The sequence below is a fragment of the Mobula birostris genome, chromosome 3, assembly GCF_030028105.1.
Source record: "Mobula birostris isolate sMobBir1 chromosome 3, sMobBir1.hap1, whole genome shotgun sequence".
In the NCBI taxonomy this organism is placed as follows: Eukaryota; Metazoa; Chordata; class Chondrichthyes; order Myliobatiformes; family Myliobatidae; genus Mobula; species Mobula birostris.
Window position 1 is genome coordinate 79,856,266 of NC_092372.1, and position 24,537 is coordinate 79,880,802.

The window sequence follows — 24,537 nt, forward strand, 5'->3', positions numbered from 1 at the left end:
TGAGACAGAGATCACAGAATCACCTGATGCTGCGGGGATGCTATGTCGTTTTATTCCTCCTTTCAAAGCTGGCATAAAAGAGGTCACGCTCGTGAAAAGGTGTTAAACTCAAACAACATAAAATGTGTTGTAACAAAAGATAATCTGAAGGAATTAGAACTGACCAGCAGGAATCATGATTGCAGATGGAGCAGGTCATGTCTAACTAATTTCATCTTAGAGTTCACTTTTCTTGTAGAAAGTGATGTGTGTTACTGTCAGAGATTTCAGAGATATTTATCGTCTCCTTATATACTGCGCATATGGGATAATGAGAAGTAATACAACTGAAAGATAGATTGGCTCCTGGTTGTTTTCAGGCAGCTACTGTCCATTCACTTCACTTGAAACTGATTAATGAGTTTGAAAATGATGCCCAATGATGCTCTGACAAAGAAAAAACTGGATACTTTATGTTTCAACATAGATTAATTCACCAGGTCAATTTCCCACAGTTTTTGCACCTTTTTCTATCCTGTTTCCTCTTTATTCAATCTCCCAAAAAATACTTGGACTAAAGTCATAATGAATATGCACTGATATCATTGAAGAAAATATATAAAGAAAGCAAATATGTTTTCATATAATTTATCTTGACTGACTGAACCCAAGTTCCCCAGAAAGGATAAATGAGCACGTCCTTGTATAACATGCCTCTACTGAACTTACCGAGGAATGGGATGAGATGTTATGAAGCCTGAAGAAAAATCTTACATACATCTCACGGAAAACTTGGTAGAGTTTGGATGGCTCATGGTAGAGAAAGCACAGTGGTGCAACTGCATATCAATACAAAAAAAATCCGAAGTAATAAAAGCACAAACACAAAGTAAAGCACCATGTTGTAGAGCAGAAATAATTTGTACTTTATGCCCACGGCACTCAATGATCTTCAACTGTGACCCTAACCTGGTATGGCCGACATAATGGTTATAACAAATACACCAAGGGGATTAGATCCACCACCTTGCACGCAATCAGCATTCCAAGTGTAAATAGTGAACATTTTTAAATAATGGCATAGTTCAAGCTTCCTCTTATTCAGTTGCACAACCAAGTTCAAGATTTGTCTAAATTTAAAGCAGCATTTTAAAAGGCATTTTTAAATACACATATATAAAATGCTACAGATACTCAGCAGGCCAAACAACATCCATGGAAAAGAGTAAACCGTTGATGTTTCAGGCCTAGACCTGTCATCAGGAGTCCTGAGGAAGGGTGGCCAGCCGAAACATCAACTGTTTACTCTTTTCCATAGATGCTGCCTGACCTGCTGAGATCCTCTCGCATTTTGTGTGTGTTGCTTTGGATATCCAGCATTGGCAGAGTTTCTCGTGTTTGTTTTAAGTATAAGTTTTGAAACAATTCTACTCATGACATAGGGTACAACATGTGCTACTTGGATAAACCTGGTCTAGGAAAGGATTTCTATAGCAAACACTCACTGCACCTGTTCTGCTTACTTCTGTTCCATCCGGTCTTTCACCAAATAAATAATCTGCAGGAATTCCAGAGCAGCCCCAACTTCACAAAAGGAACAACATCAAAATGTCATGACAGGAAGGGACCAGGAGGAATTAGCAAAGGTTGGACTCCTTTCCCCTTGCTACCTCCCTATGCTAGGTTAGGTGGCCCTTTCGCTTGCAGGTCTGTAGGGCTCTAGGTCCAGCCGATGCCAGGGCACAGCTGTGTGTTGAGTCAGCACCCTGAAACCCCTGTTCAGACCCAGGTCCATATCCAGCTCTACACCTAGAGGTACCTCATTGGTGGGAACAAGAATGCCACTCTATAGGTTTGTAGGACTTTTGGTGCATAACACTGGAAATCATTTCTGGTGGAGATTTTTTTTTCATTCTGTAGGACCAGTAACTCGTGGGCCCAGAACTGGTGTGGGGGGGGGGGAGGGAGGAAGAGTGGTTAATTGGCAACTGGATCAGTGGGAGAGCAGAGATTGGAGCATTGAGCTAAGCAGCAAGGAAGTGGTAAGCAGAGTAGCAACAACCTGATTGTATTGCTTTATGGTAGTTCTTCCCAGAGTCAATTAAACTGAAACCAGTTGAACTAAAATCCTTTTCAATTGTTTCTATTTCTTTCCCCTTAGAATTCAATACAGGTTTGCCCCGCCATCCAAAGGTAGAGCGTTCCTATGAAATGGTTCGAAAGCCAAAATGTTGTAAAGCAAAGAAGCAATTACCATTTATTTCTATGGGAAAATTTTGTGAGCGTTCGCAGACCCAAAAATAACCTACCAAATCATGCCAAATAACACATAAAACCTAAAATAACAGTAACATGTAGTAAAAGCAGGAATGATATGATAAATACACAGCCTATATAAAGTAGAAATACTTCTCTACAACGATTGCCTTCACAGTTCTCCGTAGCGAAAATTTCACGCAAGTGCTCTTGACAGAAAATCTCACACAAGCGCTGTTGGCATAAACGCGTTCTCCAGTAACCTTCAAACTATGAAGCTGCCAAATCTACCAAATAACACTTAAAAATACACAGCCTATATAAAGAAGAAATAATGTATGTACAGTGTCGTATCACTTACTGGAAATGGGAAAACAGCGCTGAGCACACTGATGATGGTGTGTTAGACTGAGTCGTTGCAGGTTGGGTGGTGTAATGGCCGCCACCCTCCAGGCCGCCAACTGATACATTGCCGCGAAGCACGCAGGGGTAGCCGGGAGGCACACAGCACATCTTTAAGAAAAAAGCCAAAATAAACATACTAATTAATTAGGTGCTGCCCGGCATGTAAATGTCGGCGCAGATCAGAGGCGATTGCCGATTGCATCGGCACTGATCTGGGTCGACAATTACGTGCTAGGTGGCACCTAATTAATTAGCATGTTTATTTTGGCTTTTTTCTTAAAGATGTGCTGTGTGCCTCCCGGCTACTGCTGCATTCTCCACGAATCGGTACAGTATCTGTCCGGGGCCCAGGGGTTGAGGTGGTGGGACACAGGGGTGTCGTCTCATCGTTGATCAGGCAGGCAGCTCATCCTCTCCTATGACTGCCTGCCTCGATGTCAAAGGTCGAGGTTCGTCATCTGCTGTGGCTGGTGCGGAGGTTTACTTGACTGCTGAGCCTTGAGCATTTTTCTATCACACAGTTCTTTGTAAGGACTCAAAACATCCTGCAAATATCCCCTAAGCCTATGTACCCTTTTAAAATTAAAGTCGTACTTCATCATTGCAGTGAAAATCTCACGCAGTTGCTTCACGTTCAGTTCCTGGATGACTTCACTTTCGCTACTGCATTCGGTTTCGATTGTTATCCTTTCCTCTTCCAATTGCATCAGCTCTTCATCTATCAGTTCTTGGTCATGGGATGCCAAAACCTCTTCAACATCATCTTCGTCTACTTCCACAAGCCAAACTCACTTTGTCCTTGCTTCGTTCACCACGCTTGAAACGCTTAATTATGTCTAGTTTTACGCTAAATGTAACACCCTTACGAGCTCTTTCAGGCTTTTCCGACACCTTAGAACTCATCTTGCTAACGGCTGCTCAATGCAACATGTTTAAGCAATGCCGTTCCGAATCCGGGAGAGAGCGGCTGCTTGGGCTGCGCGCTGCCTTTTATCGCGTGCTAATTTTTTCCCGCGCTGATTTTTTTTATCACGCGCTGCCTTTCTTCGTAACAGTGAAAACACCTTCTGAAAGCGAAAACAGGGTACTAATGTAGGTCTTTCGTAACAGTGAGGTTTTGTAAAGCAAACGTTCGAAAAGCGGGGGACACCTGTATCAGACAACATTGTGTAAATGCAGATATTCCATCTGGACAGCCTTCAACCTGAATATCGATTTCTCCTTCCGGTAAAAAAAAATTCTCCTTCCTCCTCCTTTATTCTTCTATTCCCCACTCTGACCTCTTACCGCTTCTCACCTGCCTATTGCCTCCCCCGCCCCCCCACCTTTCCCTTCCTCCTATAGTCCACTCTCCTCTCCTATCAGATCCCTTCCTCTCCAGCCCTTTACCTTTCCTACCCACCTGGCTTCACCTATCACCTTCAAGCTATCCTCCTTCCACTTCCCCACCTTTTTATTCTGGTGACTTCCCCCTTCCTGTCCAGTCTTGATAAAGGGTCTTGGCTCGAAACATCAACTGCTAATTCATTTCCATAAATGCTGCCTGACCTGGTAAGTTCCTCCAGCATTTTGTATGTGTTGCTCCAGCTTTTCATTCTCAATCCATATCTAAATCTTGCCCATAACTAAACAGTTTGCCCTAGAAGGTAACTATAGTAATTTGTAGAATATGCTATTTTGTCCAAAAGAACATTCAAAACATTGTTAGTGGCTTTTACAATCCAAGAATAAATTAAAATTGAGTCTTATAATTATGCACATAAGTTCAGGAACTGGATTTGTAACCTTTGTGTTCAGTTTGCTTTTCATGCAACATCAGTGGAGTACAAGTAGCCTTGTGAATACTTCGGGTCAGGTGGATTACTAGGACAACTTTTGTGCTAATGGCGCTTCACACCTCTCAGGAAGGTGCATTACCGCCACCTACCATAGAGGACTACCAAGGGAGTCATGACAGGGATCAGATGCTATCTCTCAAACCTATTTTAATTTAAAAATTCACCAGGGTCCTACACGACTTAACTGCCCCTGCCTCAGCTGCCAAGAATATCCTGCAAACTAGGCACCCCACATCTACCCAATAATTGTCAAAACAGCTTCCCATGTTCTAACAAATATTTGTGGCACACCATGATCACATGTTCCATCATCTCTGGGACCTCACCACCCATTCCCATGCTTACCAACAAGTGCCAAAGTGGAGTGCAAACCCGTATGTGCAAATCTCAGACTCACCAACAAAACATCTTTCCTCCTATTTCTTCCCAAAAGGTGCCTACCCTGGACTGATGGAAACAAATTGTAATACTGCCTCCCTGTCCTGCTCCTATCTCACAATTTCTCCCATTTCCCAATTCCTCTCAACCTATTACAAGACTTAGTTTCATACTTTCACATAATAACTATATTATCTACTTCAGACTTAGTAAGTGCCCGTTTTGTTGTAACATCTGCCCTTTCATTACCCAATACACCCACATGTGCAGATACCTAATAAAATGGTACTACTATTCCTGCACTCTCCAGAACATGTAGATTAACAATGACCTTCCCCATGACCTTCGATTCCAAACTCTGCAGGACAGAAGCAGACCATGACTCTATTTGGCTTAACTTGTTCACCTATTGCAGGCTGATAATAGTGGCCATAAATTCTGTTGTATAGACAGACAAACCACCTGTCAGCTTTTTCCCCCACCTCAACATTAGACCAGGGGATAAATATCCTTGCGCTCACCCGGTTACTAACTGGGTCTTTAGAACCATCTATAAAGATACGCGAAAAGGGAAAATACTGCTGCTGTAAATGAGCAGATATGCTCTCACGCCCTCAAGACACTGTCTATCCTCTAGTAACGTCAAATCTATTTTCACATCTGGAAACTTCCACAGTGGAATTCCTGGCCAGGCCACATGTGGGCTAATCCACAAATCCCCAAGACCATATCCTGCACATATTCCCTAATTATCTGCCCAAAACATTTACCAATTTTGCTATTATATCCCCAATAATCAATTAGAACAGTATACATTAAATAGGATTTCCCCCCCAACCCACCCTACCAAGGAAATCTAGCATACAAGGCTCAGTTTTTCTCTCTACAGGTCAAGTGGCATCTCACCTAGTTCAACTCCCAAAGCATCCCTAGGTGTGGTCCAGAATGCTTCACTACAGGTTCTAAGTGCACTGGCCTGTAGAACATCCAATCTATGCAAAACAGAAGGAGCTGCTTCCCCACAAATCATATAACCATAATCTAGACAAGAGCATATTAAAGCACAATAAATTGCCAATGAAACGCCCCTTAGAAGTATGTCAGTCATACCCAGCCACACAGCACATAAAATTAATGACCTGCTTACATTTATTCTCCAAAAACTTTGTGTTCTCCAAGTGAGTCTTGCATCCAACCATTGCCCCAAATATTTAAACACAGGAACTCTAGACAATGAACACACTTACAGAATAAGCTGAATATAATCCACACTATTTCTGGGTAAAACCCATATATTTTGACTTAGAAGCAGAAAATTAAAAAACCTCGGTTCAAAGACATTTCTTCCATTGCTGATAGCGCTGTTTGCACAGACCTTACCACACTGGCATATTACAACCCCTTTTCCACAGAGCCCCATCATCAGCATACAAAGCCAAACTGAACCCAGACCCAACACCATCAAAAATGCAATTAATCATCAAATTAAAGAAAATATTGGACTAATAACACTATGGGGGTGGGGGAGATCCCCATTATCTACCACATACTCTGATGACACTTCTTTACACACCCTCACTCTAAACGATCAGCCAAATAAAAAATCCAATACCCAATTGTAAAACCTATCACCAGTGCTAAGCATACGGAGTTTATGCTCAAAGGTCCCTCCCTCCACAGCATACCATAAGCTTTTTCAATGTCCATAAATACTGCAACTGCTGATTCTTTCACTGTAAAAGCTTTCTGAATTGCATTTCCCAGTAGTACGAGGGTATCATACGTAGATCTCGTTTACAAAACCCACTGGTAGAAATTAAGTAATGCTCTCTTCTCCAAAACAAACATCAACTTAATTTCTATCATTTTCTCCATTATTTTACACAGTGAAGAATATTTTACACACTGTGGAATAGGCCCACAGCTACTTCCCAGGTTTAACAATAGGCTGCACCACAGCCCTTTTCTAGCATCCTGGAAGATTCTTTGCTTCCAGACCTTATAAAACTCAAGCAACTTCTTTAGGACTGCCTCAGGCAGATGTTCGAGCATATGATAGCTAACCATATCCTGTCATGGGGCTGTAGTATTTGCACTATCGACAGCAAATTTCGATTCAGCTGATGTGAAGTCATTATCCATGGCATTCTCAAACGTCTCTTGTTTCTCATAAATCTTCCCATTGTCCATCAAAACACACTGTCATCTCTTAAAATACTCATTCCCTCAAAGCCACCCTTTTCTAAAACCTCCCCTTGCTAATCGCTCTTTTTTTTCCTGAGAGTTCAGCAAAGCTTCTTAAATAAACGTATATCTCAAAACACAAAATGCCCGTCTCTGGTCGCTGATGGCCTCTGTACATTCCTGTGTCCACCAAGGAACACATTTCTTACCAGTTCAACTAGACACCAGAGGAATGGCTTGCAGGCTGCCCCACACAAATCAGAAATTATACTCTGATAGGCTTCTTCTATGATACTGCCTGGAGACAAGAAATTATCACTGAACAGAAGTTTGCCTTCAAGTGGCCTGTTTTCTAAACCAATTAAATTTAAGGGGAAAGACAATTGAAAACAACAGAGAAGGAATGAGGCTAAATTAGTCAAACTGGATATGGAAAGAAAGATGGGAAAGATGAAAGTTAGAGAGTGAGAAAGAATAAGTAAGACAGCAATATGTACAATTGTAAAAGCTCTCTTAGACCCAAAAGAATGAGATATGACAGTTTCACTGTCCGTTTTCAAGTTTCCAAAGTCGAGTTAATTCAAGGCGATAAAAAACATCTTTACCAGGGTTCAAACAATTTGACCCAATAAGAATTTCTGCTGCTGTTAGAAAACCAATTTCATAACACATGAACAGATGACATATCGAAATAACTATTTTTGTAAGACTGAAGACAGAGCAGTGCAAATCATCCAGCAGTTTGCTACGGATAGTTGTTACTTTATGCATAAATGTGAAAAAGACTTGTGAATTTGTTCTTGTTTTGCTAGTAGTGTCTTGATTATTATGACACTAGAGCTGATACTTCAATTTCTATAATACTGTGAAGATTTATACAGAATATGCAAATAATCAACTTCTCTGCTTTCCAATTATTCAGTCCTGGCATTCTATTAGAAATGCTGCCACAGTTAGTTTTCTTAACCACCACCATCTCTGTATTTTAATAATCTTCACATCAAAATTGATTGTACTCTCTTAAATATTATTTCTTATTGAACGAATTCCACTTCTAAGTCCTCAAATCACAGATTCAAGCTCAAAGTTTATACTCAACAAACTTAACCAGAGTTAGATATGGTTTGCATATACAGAGCCATGCTCCCTGTGGCAAAAATAATACATTATTTATGTTCCCCCTCCTTTTCAAATCTATCCATCCTTAAAATATATATCCTTGATCGTTTTCATTATAATCCCATTTCTCACCCTTTCCACATTCAACTTCACAGTTCAGTTTGTCCATCAAAATTCTCTCCAGTAACTTACCTACATCTGAAGTCAAACTCTCTGGCCTATCCTAACTACCCTTCTTGAACAATGGAACAACACTTGCCACAGTCCAGTCTTTTGGAACTTCTCTACAAGAACCTCATCTATTTCTTCCTGGCCTCCCATAAGGTCCGAGGGTACACTTGGTCAACCCCTGGGAATTTGTTCACCTTAACACACTTCAAGGCTGCAAATACCTCCTCCCTTATTGCAAGCATATGGTCCAAGAGCTCACTACCGTAATTTCATTGTCATTTATGATATTCTCGAGTAAACACAGAAGAAATCTTAACCATCTCCTGCAGCTCCATGTATAGGTAGCCCTCATAGTGTTTAAGACGATTTTATCTCCCCCTATTCACAAACACGAGAAAGTCTGCAGATGCTGGTAATCCAAAATGCTGGAGGAACTCAGCAGGTCAGGCAGCATCAATAGAAATGAATTAACAGTCAACGATTCAGGCCAAGACCCTTCTTCAAGACTGGAAAGGAAGGGGGAAGAGGCCATAATAAAAAGGTGAGGGGGAGGGGAAGGCAAATCGCTAGAAGGTGATAGGTGTAGCCAGGCAGGTAGAAGAGATAAAGGGTTGGAGAGGAAGGAATCCGATAGGAGGGGAGAGTGGACCATGGGAGAAAGGGAAGGAGGGAGGGTAGATCCAGGGGGAGGTGAGAATATGTAAGAGGCCAGAGTGGGGAGGGAGAGGAAAAGATGTTTTACCGGAAGAGATTAATATACATGCCTTCTCCTAATTACCCTTTTACTGCTAATACATCTGAACTCCTGTGATTAACTTACACCCTACCTGCCAAATCCATCTCATACCCTCTTTTTCCCTCTTGATTTCCCCCTTAAGGTAATCTCTGAATGTGCCTTCTCTCTGTCACTCTAATGGAATAATGATACCCCTGGACACTTGATATAACCCTTTTAATAAAATTGCTTTATAACTATGACTGTGTGGGCAAGTACAGCTCCAACACCATTTATAAATTTGCTGATGATACCACTGTTGAGGGCTGTATAAAAGGGGGTGATGAATCAGCATTCAGGAGGGAGATTGAAAACTTGGGTGAGTAGTGTAATAACAACAACCTCCCACTCAATGTCAATTAAGTCCAATGAACTGATTGTAGACTTCAGGAGAGGGAAACCAGAGGTCCATGAGCCAGTAATTATCTGAGCATCAGACATGAAGAGGATTCCTGGGTGCACTATCTCAGAAGACCTGTCCTGGACCCATTATATAAATATAATTGCAAAGAAAGCAAAACAGCGCCTCTATTTTCTCAGGGGTCTGCAAAGATTTGGCATGTCATCAAAAACCTTGGCAAACTTTTATAGATGTGTGGTGGAAAGTGTGCTGACTGGCTGCATGACAGCCTGGTACGTGAACACAATGCCCTTGAGTGGAAAATCCTACAAAAGGTAGTGGATTCGGCCCAGTACATCACGGGTAAAACCCTCCCAACCACTGAGCATGTCTACATGAAATGTTGCAGTAGAAAAGCAGCAACCATCGTCAAAGATCCTCACCACCCAGGCAATGCTCTTTTCTCGCTACTGCCATCAGGTAGATGGTACAAGTGCCTCAGGACTTGCACTACCAGGTTCAAGAACAGTTATTACACATCAGCCATAAGACTCGAACAAAAGGGGCTAACTACACTCATTTAAGGACCCTTATCTTGTTATTTCATGCTTGTTATTTATTGCTATTTATTTATATCTGCACTTGCAGTTAGTTGTCCGTTGATCCTGTTTATAGTTCCTGTTCTGTAGATTTGCTAAGTATACCTGCAGAAAAAGAATCTCAGGATTGTATGTGGTGACATGTATGCACTCTAATAAATTTTACTTTGAACTCTGGCTTTGAGAAGCTTCCCACTTTCCAACCGTTCCTTTAACTTTAAATAGCTGCCCACTGATCCAGCTTATACTCTATGTAACATCCTCAAAGTTGGTTCTACTCCAAATTCAGACTTTAACCTGTCTAATCTACCTTTCTCCATAATATTTTAAAAGAAATAGTTTTGTGGTCACTGGATCAAAAGTGGTTCCCTAACTGCCACTTCAGTTACTTGGCACGCCTCATTCCCAAGTCGGTTCTTCCACATACTGTGTGTGGAAACTGTCCTGGATGCACTGCACAAATTCTGTCCTATTCAGGCCTTTTGCACTCTGGGTGGCCCAGTCAATATTGAGAAAACTGAAATCTCCCACTGGCACAAGCCTACTCTTTTCACAACTACTTGCAATTTCTTGAAACATCAGCCCATCAAGCTCCTGTTGACTATTAGGGAGTCTATAATATAGCCCTACCATGGTGACAATCCCCTTCTTATTTTTAGAGTTCTACCCAAAACTAAAGCATCAGTATCCTTGAACTGCCAGTCCAGCTCTTTTCTGTTACGGCCACTATATCCTAGTCACTAGAGGCATCCATGACCTCAGTTCATCTACCTTACTGATTAAGCTATGCACACTGAAATAGATGCAATGTAAAGCAGTGTTCCTATCTGCCCTTTTACCATAAAAATGGCTATCATGGCTCCATTAAGGATATTTTCCATGACATAACCCACCAGCCACCACATTCTTTGATATCATTCAAGAATTTCCATTACCTGCAACAAGATTCAAACATTCCAATTTACCTCCCAACCCCTCTCAGCATTCCAAACAGATATTTCTTTTGCAAATCTGACTCTCTCTTCTAGCACTTCCCAATGTAACCATAGGAAATGTAGCAGGTGCCCATTCGCAACATAGAAAGCATGAAGCAATGATATTGAGTCACTTTTCGCAAAGCACCAATTGTGAAAGAGGTGACACCTTATTATAAACTACGGAAAAAAAGGTCAAAGATGCACAATACCAACATATAGTGAAAAGGCCAAATAATGATTATTATAGACTGAAATTAATCAGTGTGCCAAAGGCCCATCATACACTAATAATTATATTTTTCTAATATTTAGGAGGAATATTGCTTACCATACATTGCAAATCCATGGAATGGAACTACTCCTGTACAGGATAAGAATATTAAATTTATTATTACAAATTATGATTTTTTATCTTGTTTTAGGCAATCAAATTACTTATTAAGCAGCCAAAGGACATTAATTATAAATTTTAATTTAGAAGACCAAGAAATTATACAATGAACAATATAAAGTATCATCAAAATATACGCTAAACCTTAGAGCAAGGTGCTAAAACTCGTAAATTTAAATGCTTAACCTCTCAAGACCAATTTTTCTTCCCCCCGCCCCCCCAAATAAAAACATTCAAGCAAGACGAAAAGCAAAGATTCCTTATCTTCTAATCAGGTTAGTTCTTCCATAGCACTTACCATTTGGAGGATACACAACTGCATAATCTTCTAATGCAAGTTTCCCTATCAAAAAAATCATTAATGCCTTATGTAAATAGAAAATATACTTTTCAATTGCAATATAGAGTTTTTAAGAAGACACTGCCATATGATCTAATCTTAAAAAAGCAAGTCAATGTTAAACCTATTTTTGCTACAAACATTTGTTCAAGCCTTATTATAATTGAGTTTTAAATGATTTGGGTTTATTATTGCAGTACATTAGTGCAAAAGAGCAAGATACTTCCTTATGAAACTGCTTCCTACATTTACATTATTTGCTCATTACACAAGCTGGAAGATAGGACTAATACTAGTCTAGCTAAGCTTTTCAGTGGAGAACACAATGACCAGATTTTCTTACCTTTGATATACGATTTGGGAGGTGAGGCACTGCTGTAGTTGAAATGATCAAGAACCAGCGCATCTCGAGAAAAGCATAGGAGCACCTAAGAATCAATACAGAATCAATCAAGAGGCTTTAACATCAGAATATGATATATGAATCCGAAGCAAAATACTGCTGGAGGAATTCAGTGGATCATGAGTATCTATGTTGGCATCTCAGATCAAGATCCTACATCAGGACAGAGGCTGTAGAGGGAAGGTAACCAGTGTTAAAGAAGTGAGAAGGAAGGATAAGATAGGCTGGGAGTGATAAGTGGAACAGGATAAGGGAGGGGTGAAAGACAAAGGAAACTAGTTGAGGGTGAAGGGATGGTTGAGAAACGAGGGAGTGGAGACGTAAGAAAAATAGAGGCAGAGGGGAAGGGAAAGGACAAAGTTCCACATTACTTTCCAGCCCATCTCTATTTTCCTCCTCCACTATCTGTCTCTATCTGCCCATCATTCCCCACCACCTTGTACAAACTATAGCCTACCAGTTCTGCATCATTAGATCTATATTCCCAGATCTCTGTTCTCCCGCACAGCTCAGAGACCTACCAATCACTATGCAAGTCCTACCCTGGTTTTCCAGCCAAAGTGCAATACCTCATACTTGTCTACATTAAATTCCATCTGCTATTTTTTAGCCCATTTCCTAGCTGGTCCAAATCACCATACAAGTTCTGATCGCCTTCCTCTCTGTCTACTAAGATCCCAGTCTTAGTACTATCTACAAATTTGCTAGTCCAGTTGACCATATTATCACCTAAATCATTAATGTAGATGACAAATAACGGACCCATCACTGAATCCTGTGACACACCATGAGTCACAGGCCTCCATCAGAGAGACAACCATCTACTACCACTCTGTCTTTTCATCTAAGCCGACACAAAATTGGATTTACTAACTCATCCTGAATGCTAAGCATCTTAACCTTCTGGATCACCCTACCATGTGGGACTTGTGAATAATGTCCACCCTCTGTCCTTCATCAACCTTCCTTACAGTGTCCTCAAAAAATTCTAAGATTGGTTAGACATGACCTACCATGCATAAAGCCAAATTGACTGTTCCTAATCCACCATAACTAACATCACACTCACTAGCCTATCATTCTGCAACTTATTCTTAGAGAAATTCTTGGACAATGGAACAACATTTGCTATCCTCCACACCTTACCAGTGGCTAAGGCCATTTTAAATATCTCTGCCTGGGCCCCTGCATTTTCTGCACTAGCTTCTCACAAATTCAAAGGGCAGCTTGTTAGGCACTGGGGATTAATCCACCCCAATTTCCCTCAAGACTGCAAGCACATCCTCTTCTGTAATCTAGAAACAGTCATAACCTCACTAGTCTTCTGCTTCAGTTCTATAGACCCTGTGCCTGTCTCCCAAAATGCAAAATATTCATTTACGATCACCCCCCATCTCTTTTGGCTCCAAGTAAAGATGACCACGCTGTATTTCAAGAGGACCAACTCTGTCTCTTGCTACCCTTTTGTCCTTACTATAGAAGCCCGTGGGATCCCAGAAGACCATAAGATATAGGAGTAGAATTAGGCCATTTGGCTCATAGAGTCTGTTCTTTCATTTCCTCATGGCTGACCCATTTTTCCTCTCAACTGCAATCTCCTGCCTTCCCTCTCCCATATCCCTTCATTCCCTGACCAATCAAGAATCTATTAACCTCTACCTTAAATATGCATAAAGACTTGGCTTCCACAGCTGCCTGTGGCAATGAATTCCACAAATATACCACTCTCTCATTCAAGAAGTTTCTCCTCATTTCAGTTCTAAAAGAATACCCCTCTATTCTGAGGCTGTGCCCTCTAGTCTTAGACAATCCCAGCACAGGAAACATCCTCTCCACATCCACTCTTTCACCTTGTCTGCCAGATGAACCTCATGTCCTTGTTTTTCCCCTCATGAACAGCCTCAAGTGCATTTCTTACACTTCTCAAACACCTCATTAGTTCCTTGCTGCCTAAACATGCACACCCTTCTTCTTAACCAGTGCCTCAATATCCCTTGAAAAGCAAGGTTCCCTAAACCTGTCAGTCTTGCCTTTTATTCTAAAGGAACATACAAATTCTGTATTCTTAATATTTTAATTTTGAAAGTCTCCCACTGCCAAACCTTGCTTTGCTGGAAAACAACCTATACCAATCCACACCTGCCAGATCTCTTCTGATATCATCAAAATTGGCTTTTCTCCAATTTAAAATCTCAACCAGAAGGCCAGTCCTATCTTTCTCCATAAATAACATGAAACTAATGGAATTATGAACAATAGTAATAACTTATTTTAAAGCACTTTTCATACAAACTACGTAGTTCAAAGTGCTTTACAATGGGATAAAGTACAAAACAAGAAAATAAAAAAACTAAAAGAAAGTAGTTAAAAGCAAAGTTAAATAAATAGGTTTTGAGCTGGCATTTAAAAGTGTCAACTGAGGCTGCATCCCTTATAGTTTTAGGTATTGAGTTCCAAAGTTTAGAAACGTAGTTCAAAAAAAGCTGACCTGCCCATTATCTTTTGAGGGAGATTGTTTAAATTTAAGCCACCAGCAGAAGACCTGAGAGCTCAAGTAGGATTAGAAAACAAAAGCACTTCTGTGATGTACTCTGGTCCCAGACCATTGAGAGCTCTAAAAACAAGTAAGAGAACTTTAAAATCAGTTCTAAAGGATAGAGGAAGCCAATGCAGAGTAGTTAGGATGGGAGAGGTGTGCTCTCTCTTCCTGGTTTTAGTTAATTGTCTGGCAGAGGTGTTCTGAATGAGCTGAAGTTTGTCAATAGATTGTTTTGGAAGTTTAGTAAAAAGTACATAGCAGTTACATAGGCTATTCAATATAAAGGCACGAATTACGTTTTCAGTATCATTACGTGATAGAAACAGATGTACCTTCGAAATATTTCTTAAGTGTAGAAATGCTGCTCTGGTCATTTTCTTTATGTGGAATTTAAAATTCAAATCTGTATCAAGAATAACTCCTATGATTGCTACTTCTGATTTTACAAGAGGAGCTAAGTTCCCATATTTATCAAGAAGTTTAACTCTTTTGACTTTGGCACCAACTAAAAAGTATTTGAGTTTTATCCTCTTTTAATTTTAAAAATTATTGCTCATCTATTTGCTTATTGCAGCCATATCAGAAGTCCAAACATAGGGTGTTATCATTGTCAGGCTCATCTGAGATGTACAATTGTGTGTCATCTGTATATCCTTGGAAATCAAGTTTATGGTCTCTAATGCAGACACAACGAAATCTGCAGATGCTGGAAATTCAAGCAACACACACAAAAATGCTGGTGAACTCAGCAGGCCAGGCAGCATCTATAGGAAGAAGTACAGTCGACGTTTCGGGCTGGGACCCTTCATCAGGACTAACTGAAAGAAGAGATAGTAAGAGATTTGAAAATGGGAGGGGGAGGGGGAGGGGGAGATCCGAAATGATAGGAGAAGACAGGAGGGGGAGGGATGGAGCCAAGAGCTGGAGAAGGGAGAGGATCACGGGACGGGAAGCCTTGGGAGAAAGAGAAGGAGGGAGGGGAGCCCAGAGGGTGGAGAGCAGGCAAGGAGTTATAGTGAGAGAGACAGAGGGAGAAAAAAGAGAGAGAGAGAGAAAGGGGGGGAATTAAAAAAATATATATATATATAATAAATAAAGGATGGGGTGTGAAGGGGAGGAGGGGCATTAACAGAAGTTAGAGAAGTCAATATTCATGCCATCAGGTTGGAGGCTACCCAGACAGAATATAAAGGTGTTGTTCCTCCAATCTGAGTGTGGCTTCATCTTGACAATAGAGGAGGCCGTGGATAGACATATCAGAATGGGAATGGGACGTGGAATTGAAATGTGCGGCCACTGGGAGATCTTGCTTTCTCTGGCGGACAGAGTGTAGGTGTTCAGCGAAACAGTCTCCCAGCCTGCGTCAGGTCTCGCCAATATATAGAATGCCGCACCGGGAGCACCAGACGCAGTATATCACCCCAGCCGACTCACAGGTGAAGTGTCGCCTCACCTGGAAGGACTGTCCGGTGGTGAGGGAGGAAGTGTAAGGGCATGTGTAGCACTTGTTCCGCTTACAAGGATAAGAGTCAGGAGGGAGATCAGTGGGAAGGGATGGGGGGCACAAATGGACAAGGGAGCCACGTAGGGAGCGATCCCTGCGGAAAGCAGAAGGGGGGTGGAGGAAAAGTTGTGCTTGGTAGTGGGATCCCGTTGGAGGTGGCCTAAGGTACGGAGAATTATATGTGGGCCCGGAGGCTGGTGGGGTGGTAGGTGAGGACAAGGGAAACCCTATTCCTAGTGGGGTGGCGGGAGGATGGGGTGAGAGCAGATGTGCGTGAAATGGGAGAGATGCATTTGAGAGCAGAGTTGATGGTGGAGAAAGGAAAGCCTCTTTCTTTAAAAAAGGAAGACATCTCCTTCATCCTGGAATGAAAAGCCTCATCCTGACAGCAGATGTGGTGGAGACAGAGGAATTGCGAGAAGGGGATGGCATTTTTGCAAGAGACAGGGTGGGAAGAAGAATAGTCCAAGTAGCTGTGAGAGTCCGTAGGCTTATAGTAGACATCAGCAGGTAAGCTGTCTCCAGAGACAGAGACAGAAAGATCAAGAAAGGGGAGGGGGGTGTCAGAAATCAACCAGGTAAACTTGAGGTCAGGGTGAAAGTTGGAGGCAAAGTCAATGAAGTCAACGAGCTCAGCATGCTTATGGTCTCTAATGATGTCTCCTAAGAGGAACACATCTGAATAGAGAGTAGTAGACAAGGACAGCTTCCCTGAGCAACACCATTCGTTCTCATGCATCAATGAGAACTACTCTAATTGTCCACAGGGACTGGACCGGTCTGTGGGTATGCCGATGACAGGAGAGGCCAAACCATGCTCAAAAAGTTATTTGGAAATGTAGACAAAACATGGTAGCCACATTGGTTTAGGGGTTTCTGGCTCAGGCTTTCCTGGACAGCCTACATCTCTCTGCTGCAATTGTCCATTCAGCCTCATGTGTCGCTGCACCTTTATGGAGGGAGGAGCACCACTCAACCCGATCCTGAGTGATATGTTCCCATGTGTCTGGGTTGTTGCCAAATGGCTTTTAGTGAAGCTTTCAGGATGTCTTTTACAGTGTTTCCTTTACCCTCCAGGGGAATGCTTTCCTTTCTGTAGTTCGCCATTAAGCATTCTCTTAGGCAGCCAATGGTCAGGCATACGAACTATGAGCCTGTATGAACAACACCAAAGGCTAAATCGTTTTCTTTGAAAAACAGTTTCCAAAATAGACAAAAAATTCTGTCTCCAAGATATATAAATGAAACCAATTAAGGACACTACAAGAGCCCAACCCAGTTCTCAAGGTGATCTAGGGGAGTGTTGTGGTCAATTGTGTTGAAGGTAGCACTTACAGTACTGTGCAATAGTCTTAGGCACATATATACATACACAGACATCTATATAGCTAAGGTGCATAATTATACATAGAACATAGAATAGTACAGCACAGTACAGGCCCTTCGGCCCACAATGTTGTGCCGACCCTCAAACCCTGCATCCCATATAAGCCCCCACCTTAGATTCCTCCATATACCTGTCTAGTAGTCTCTTAAACTTCACTAGTGTATCTGCCTCCACCACTGACTCAGGCAGTGCATTCCACGCACCAACCACTCTCTGAGTAAAAAACCTTCCTCTAATATCCCCCTTGAACTTCCTACCCCTTACCTTAAACCCATGTCCTCTTGTATTGAGCAGTGGTGCCCTGGGGAAGAGGCGCTGGCTATCCACTCTATATATTCCTCTTATTATCTTGTATACCTCTATCATGTCTCCTCTCATCCTCCTCCTCTCCAAAGAGTAAAGACCTAGCTCCCTTAATCCCTGATCATAATGCATACTTTCTAAACCAGGCAGCATCCTGGTAAATCTCCTCTGTACCCTTTCCAATGCTTCCACATCCTTCCTATAGTGAGGTGACCAGAACTGGACACAGTACTCCAAGTGTGGCCTAACCAGGGTTTTATAGAGCTGCATCATTACATCGCGGCTCTTAAACTCTATCCCTCGACTTATGAAAGCTAACACCCCATAAGCTTTCTTAACTACCCTATCCACCTGTGAGGCAACTGTGGATCTGTGGACATGTACCCCGAGATCCCTCTGTTCCTCCACACTACCAAGTATCCTGCCATTTACTTTGTACTCTGCCTTGGAGTTTGTCCTTCCAAAGTGTACCACCTCACACTTCTCCGGGTTGAACTCCATCTGCCACTTCTCAGCCCACTTTTGCATCCTATCAATGTCTCTCTGCAATCTTTGACAATCCTCGACACTATCTACAACACCACCAACCTTTGTGTTGTCTGCAAACTTGCCAATCCACCCTTCTACCCCCACATCCAGGTCATTAATAAAAATCACAAAAAGTAGAGGTCCCAGAACAGATCCTTGTGGGACACCACTAGCCACAATCCTCCAATCTGAATGTACTCTTTCCACCACCACCCTCTGCCTTCTGCAGGCAAGCCAATTCTGAATCCACCTGGCCAAACTTCCCTGGATCCCATGCCTTCTAACTTTCTGAATAAGTTTACCGTGTGGAACCTTGTCAAATGCCTTACTAAAATCCATATAGATCACATCCACTGCACTACCCTCATCTATATGCCTGGTCACCTCCTCAAAGAACTCTATCAGGTTTGTTACACACAATCTGCCCTTCACAAAACCATGCTGTCTGTCCCTGATCAGACCATGATTCTCCAAATGCCTATAGCTCCTATCTCTAAGAACCTTTTCCAACAGCTTTCCCACCACAGACGTAAGGCTCACTGGTCTATAATTACCCGGACTATCCCTACTACCTTTTTTGAACAAGGGGACAACATTCGCCTCCCTCCAATCCTCCAGTACCATTCCCGTGGACAACGAGGACATAAAGATCCTAGCCAGAGGCTCAGCAATCTCTTCTCTCGCCTCGTGAAGCAGCCTGGGGAATATTCGTCAGGCCCCAGGGACTTATCTGTCCTAATGTATTTTAACAACTTCAACACCTCCTCTCCCTTAATATCAGCATGCTCCAGAACATCAACCTCACTCATATTGTCCTCACCATCATCAAGTTCCCTCTCATTGGTGAATACCAAAAAGAAGTATTCATCGAGGATCTCGCTCACTTCCACAGCCTCCAGGCACATCTTCCCACCTTTATCTCTAATCGGTCCTACCTTCACTCATGTTATCCTTTTTTTTTCCACATAATTGAAGAATGCCTTGGGGTTTTCCTTTACCCTACTCACCAAGGCCTTCTCATGCCCCCTTCTTGCTCTTCTCAGCCCCTTCTTAAGCTCCTTTCTTGCTTCCCTATATTCCTCAATAGACCCATCTGATCCTTGCTTCCTAATCCTCATGTATGCTGCCTTCTTCCTCCTGATTAGATTTTCCACCTCACTTGTCACCCATGGTTCCTTCACCCTACCATTCTTTATCTTCCTCACCGGGACAAATTTATCCCTTACATCCTGCAAGAGATCTCTAAACATCGACCACATGTCCATAGTACATTTCCCTGCAAAAACATCATCCCAATTCACACCCGCAAGTTCTAGACTTATAGCCTCATAATTTGCCTTTCCCCAATTAAAAATTTTCCTGTCCTCTTTGATTCTATCCTTTTCCATGTTAATTATAAAGGCCAGGGAGCAGTGGTCACTGTCCCCCAGATGCTCACCCACTGAGAGATCTGTGACCTGACCCGGTTCATTACCTAGTACTAGATCTAGTATGGCATTCCCCCTGGTCGGCCTGTCCTCATACTGTGACAGGAATCCATCCTGGACACACTTAACAAATTCTGCCCCATCTAAACCCTTGGAACTAATCAGGTGCCAATCAATATTAGGGAAGTTAAAGTCACCCATGATAACAGCCCTGCTATTTTTGCACCTTTCCAAAATCTGCCTCCCAATCTGCTCCTCTGTATCTCTGCTGCTACCAGGGGGCCTATAGAATACCCCCAGTAGAGTAACTGCTCCCTTCCTGTTCCTGACTTCCACCCATATTGACTCAAAAGAGGATTCTGCTACATTACCCACCCTTTCTGTAGCTGTAATAGTATCCCTGACCAGTAATGCCACCTCTCCTCCCCTTTTTCCACCCTCTCTATCCCTTTTAAAGCACTGAAATCCAGGAATATTGAGAATCCATTCCTGCCCTGGTGCCAGCCAAGTCTCTGTAATGGCCACTACATCATAATTCCATGTATGTATCCAAGCTCTCAGTTCATCACCTTTGTTCCTGATGCTTCTTGCATTGAGGTACACACATTTCAGTCCTTCTACCTTACTGTCTTTACACCATTTATTCTGCTTCTCTTTCCTCAAAGCCTCTCTGTATGTTAGATCTGGCTTTACTCCACGCACTTCTTTCACTGCTCTATCGCTCTGGGACACAGCCCCCTCGCAAATTAGTTTAAACCCTCCCAAACCATGCTAGCAAACCTACCTGCAAGGATATTGCTCCCCCTCGAGTTCAGGTGCAACCCATCCAATCTGTACAGGTCATACCTTCCCCAGAAGAGATCCCAATGATCTAAAAATCTAAAACCCTGCTCCCTGCACCAACTCCTCAGCCACGCATTCAACTGCCATCTCCTCCAATTCTTACCATCTCTGTCACGTAGCACTGGCAGCAATCCTGAGAACGTCACCCTTGAGGTCCTGTTCTTCAGCCTTCTGCCTAATTCCCGAAACTCACACTTCAGGACCTCATTCCTCTTCCTGCCTATGTCGTTGGTCCCAACATGTATCACGACTTCTGGTTGCTTTCCCTCTCGTACCAGGATGTCGTGCACGCGGTCAGAGACATCCCGGACCCTGGCACCCCGGAGGCAACAAACCATGCGGCAGTCCTTCTCACGTGCACAAAATCTCCTGTCTGCTCCCCTGACTATAGAGTCTCCAATGACGACAGCTCTCCTCTTCTCCGTCCCACCCTTCTGCACCACAGGGTCAGACTCAGTGTCGGAGGCCCTGCCACCGTGGCTCACACCTGGTCAGTCGTCCCCGCCAACAGTATCCAGGACGGTAAACTTATTATTCAGGGGAATGGCTACAGGGGTGCTCTGCACTACCTGTCTGCTCACCTTCGCTTTCCCCCCTCTGACTGTCACCCAACGACCTGCTTCCGACAGCCTAGGTGTGACTACCTCCCTGTAGCTCTCATCTATGACTGCCTCATTCTCCCTTATGAGTCGAAGGTCATCCAGCTGCTGCTCCAGATTCCTTACACGGTCTTCCAGATCGCCCAGCCGTATGCACTTCTGGCAGATGTGACTCTGCAGGAGAGGGGATTTTCCCCAAGACTGCCACATCTCACATGAGAGGCACATCACCGTCTCAGGGGACATTGTAAAGACTAACTGCGAGCTAGCTTGTCCTCCGCCTCTTCTCGTCGAAGCCTCTCGAGTCAAAGCCTCAAATCTCCACTCCTTCACTGGCCCACTCATGCTCTGGCCGCTTTCCACTGGCTGCTTCGCTTGAGCTATTCCTCTATTTATCTGTTTGAGCTTTTCAAAATGTTTGGTCCCCTGACCTCGGCTGCCCAATCAGCTGCTTTCTGCTGAATCTGAGCTATTCAAATCTTGATTGTCTAATTAATGGCTTACTGCTGATCTATTCAAATCTTGATTGTGTCTTTCTGGTTACCAAATAATACTTAATACTACCGAGCTAATACAAAGCTAAGTACTCTTATTTCTTTCCCCAACCATCTTCATATTTTAACCAATATACAATACTTAGAACTAAGACCTCGTGGCATCAGCACTGAGCCTAAGGTCACAGACAACTTTGGTAAGAGCCATCTCCATGCTGTGGTTTGCTTTAAATCCTGACTAAATATTGTTCTCATTCAGAAAATTGTCGAGTTGCTTGAAAATTACTTTCTCAAGAATCTTTTCCAGGAAGGGAAGATTTGACATAAGCCTATAATTAGCTAGTACCTCACTATTAAGGTCTGGTAGCAGTTTAACAGCCGCAATTTAGAAGGCATTTGGAAAGACTCCAGTTTCAAGGGATGCTTAACCCCTTTGTCGTTACTAAGTCAAGTGTAATTCCATGTCAATACGTGGTCTTAGTGATACACTGGGTAATATCTTGGCTGTCTAGTAAGTTCATGAATTCAGTTGCCATAATCCTGCCATAGTTCAATATAACAGAGGATAAGAGTTCTAAGAATCCCAAGAGAAAGCAAGCATTGGATTTAGGAGGGTGATAAATGATGACACAGAGGGCAGGAGCTGTACCACAAATTTTAAACATATGTACCTCAAAACTTGAAAGAGTGTGTACAGACAGTAAGGTACACCTAAAATGCTGTTTGAACATAGTGGCAAGTTCACCACCTTGGCCACTGGATCTTAGGATACCGAAACTGTCACAGTCAGGAGAACAGTTCAAAGAACTGACTGTATTCATTTGGCTTTAACCAGGTCTCGGCTAAGAACATAAAATCAAGGTCTGGAGAGGCAATAAAATAATTTAAGGTAAAAATCTTATTTGAAAAGGACCTCACATTTCAAAAACTAGCTTAAACAGAGTAGTCTGGAGTAGTGAAACAGGGGAGGTAGATTTTAAGAGAAGGTTATTTCTGTTCGCACCTTTAATAAGATAGTTCGATTGGAGGGGCCTTCCACTGACAATGGTCTGAAAATGGGTAACATTTACAGAACTGGTGCATGGTGAGGAGGAAGTAGTTAGGGAAGGATCACACATGCTATTAATTGTAAATAGTCAAGTGTGGGTTTTCCAGAGTGCAGTGGAATATGTTGCAGACAGCATCCATGAGACCAGGCTATTTGGATGAGGACTATCAGGTTTGAAAAATGTGATGTGTTCCCAAAATAGATTAAAATTGTCAATGAATTGATTAATGAAATAAATTTAACATGTTCCTCTGCACACACTTCTGTCACCTGCCCTGTCTCATACCTCTACTCTATCATGTCTAAAACAATGGAAACCCAGAACACTGTTCTGTCCCTCCCGCAACCAAGTCTCAATAATGATTACAAAATCATAATTGAACCCACTTATCCATGCTCTACTTTCACCTGCCTTACATATAATTCTCCTTGCATTAAAATATGCGCAACTCAGAACATTAGCTTCACCACGCTTAACCTTTATTTCTTTCTTTGCATGTCAGCTTAACATTTACTTTCCCCAGAGCCACTGCACTTGTTGATCTACCACTCTGGTTCCTTAAGGGAAAATCTTGCCTGAGAAATCTGTTGGAATTCTTTGAGAAAATAACAAGCAGGAGAGACAGGTGGATGTTGTGTACTTGGATTTTCAGGAGGCCTTTGAAAAAGTGCCACACACGAGGCTGCTTAGCATGGTAAGGACCCATGGTATTACACGAAATATAACAGCATGGGTAGAGCGTTGGCTGATTGGCAGGAGGTAAAGATTGGGGAAGATAAAAGGGAGCCTTTTCTGATTGGATGCCAGTGATCAGTGGTGTCCTGCAGGGGAGAGTGTTGGGACCACTTCTTTTTACATTATATGTTATAAGATTATATAAGTGTATAAGATAATGAGAGGCATTGATTGTGTGGATAGTCAGAGGCTTCTTCCCAGGGCTGAAATGGCTAGCACGAGAGGGCACAGTTTTAAGGTACTTGGAAGAAGGTACAGAGGAGATGTCAGGCGTAAGTATTTTAAGCAGAGAGTGGTGAGTGCGTGGAATGCACTGCCGGCGACGATGGTGGAGGCAGATATGATAGGGTCTTTTAAGAGACTCTTGGACAGGTACACGGAGCTCGGAAAAGTAGGTTATGGGTAACCCTAGATAATTTCTAAGGTAAGGACATGTTCGGCACAGCTTTGTGGGCCAAAGGCCTGTATTGTGCTATAGGTTTTCTACGTTCTATGTTAATGATTTGGATGAAGGAATTGATGACTTTGTAGCCAAGTTTGTGGACTGTTCACAATACTCAAGGTGAGGCCTCACCAGTGCCTTATAAAGCCTCAGTATCACATCCTTGCTCTTATATTCTAGACTTCTTGAAATGAATGCTAACATGGCATTTGCCTTCCTCACCACCAACTCAACCTGCAAGTTAACCTTTAAGGTGTTCTGCACAAGGACTCCCAAATCCCTTTTGCACCTCAGATTTTTGGATTTCCTCCACGTTTAGATAACAGTCCGCACATTTATTTCTACTACCAAAGTGCATGATCATGCATTTTCCAACATTGTATTTTATTTGCCACTTTCTTGCCCATTCTCCTAATCTGTCTAAATCCTTCCATGTCTTATCTGTTTCCTCAACACTACCTGCTCCTCCAACTGAAATCAGACCTCTTTTTTTTAAATACATTGCCTACATCAGATAAAATGGGCAAAGTTT

At 42.4% G+C, this 24,537-nt stretch overlaps 1 protein-coding gene across 2 annotated transcripts in view; it reads right to left on the bottom strand.

Annotated features, from left to right (window-relative positions):
* Positions 1 to 24,537, bottom strand: part of tbc1d19 (TBC1 domain family, member 19) — a 164,572-nt gene that overhangs the window by 43,657 nt on the left and 96,378 nt on the right. For both annotated transcript variants that reach the window (XR_011885371.1, XM_072252924.1), the window contains exons 14-17: positions 12,096 to 12,180; positions 11,711 to 11,755; positions 11,350 to 11,382; positions 709 to 818 (exon numbers count right to left, since the gene is read on the bottom strand). Coding sequence is in view for 1 of the 2 variants with exons in the window: in XM_072252924.1 (XP_072109025.1) it covers positions 709 to 818; positions 11,350 to 11,382; positions 11,711 to 11,755; positions 12,096 to 12,180 (273 nt within the window). In the remaining variant the exon portion in view is untranslated. The remainder of the gene's footprint in view (positions 1 to 708; positions 819 to 11,349; positions 11,383 to 11,710; positions 11,756 to 12,095; positions 12,181 to 24,537) is intronic.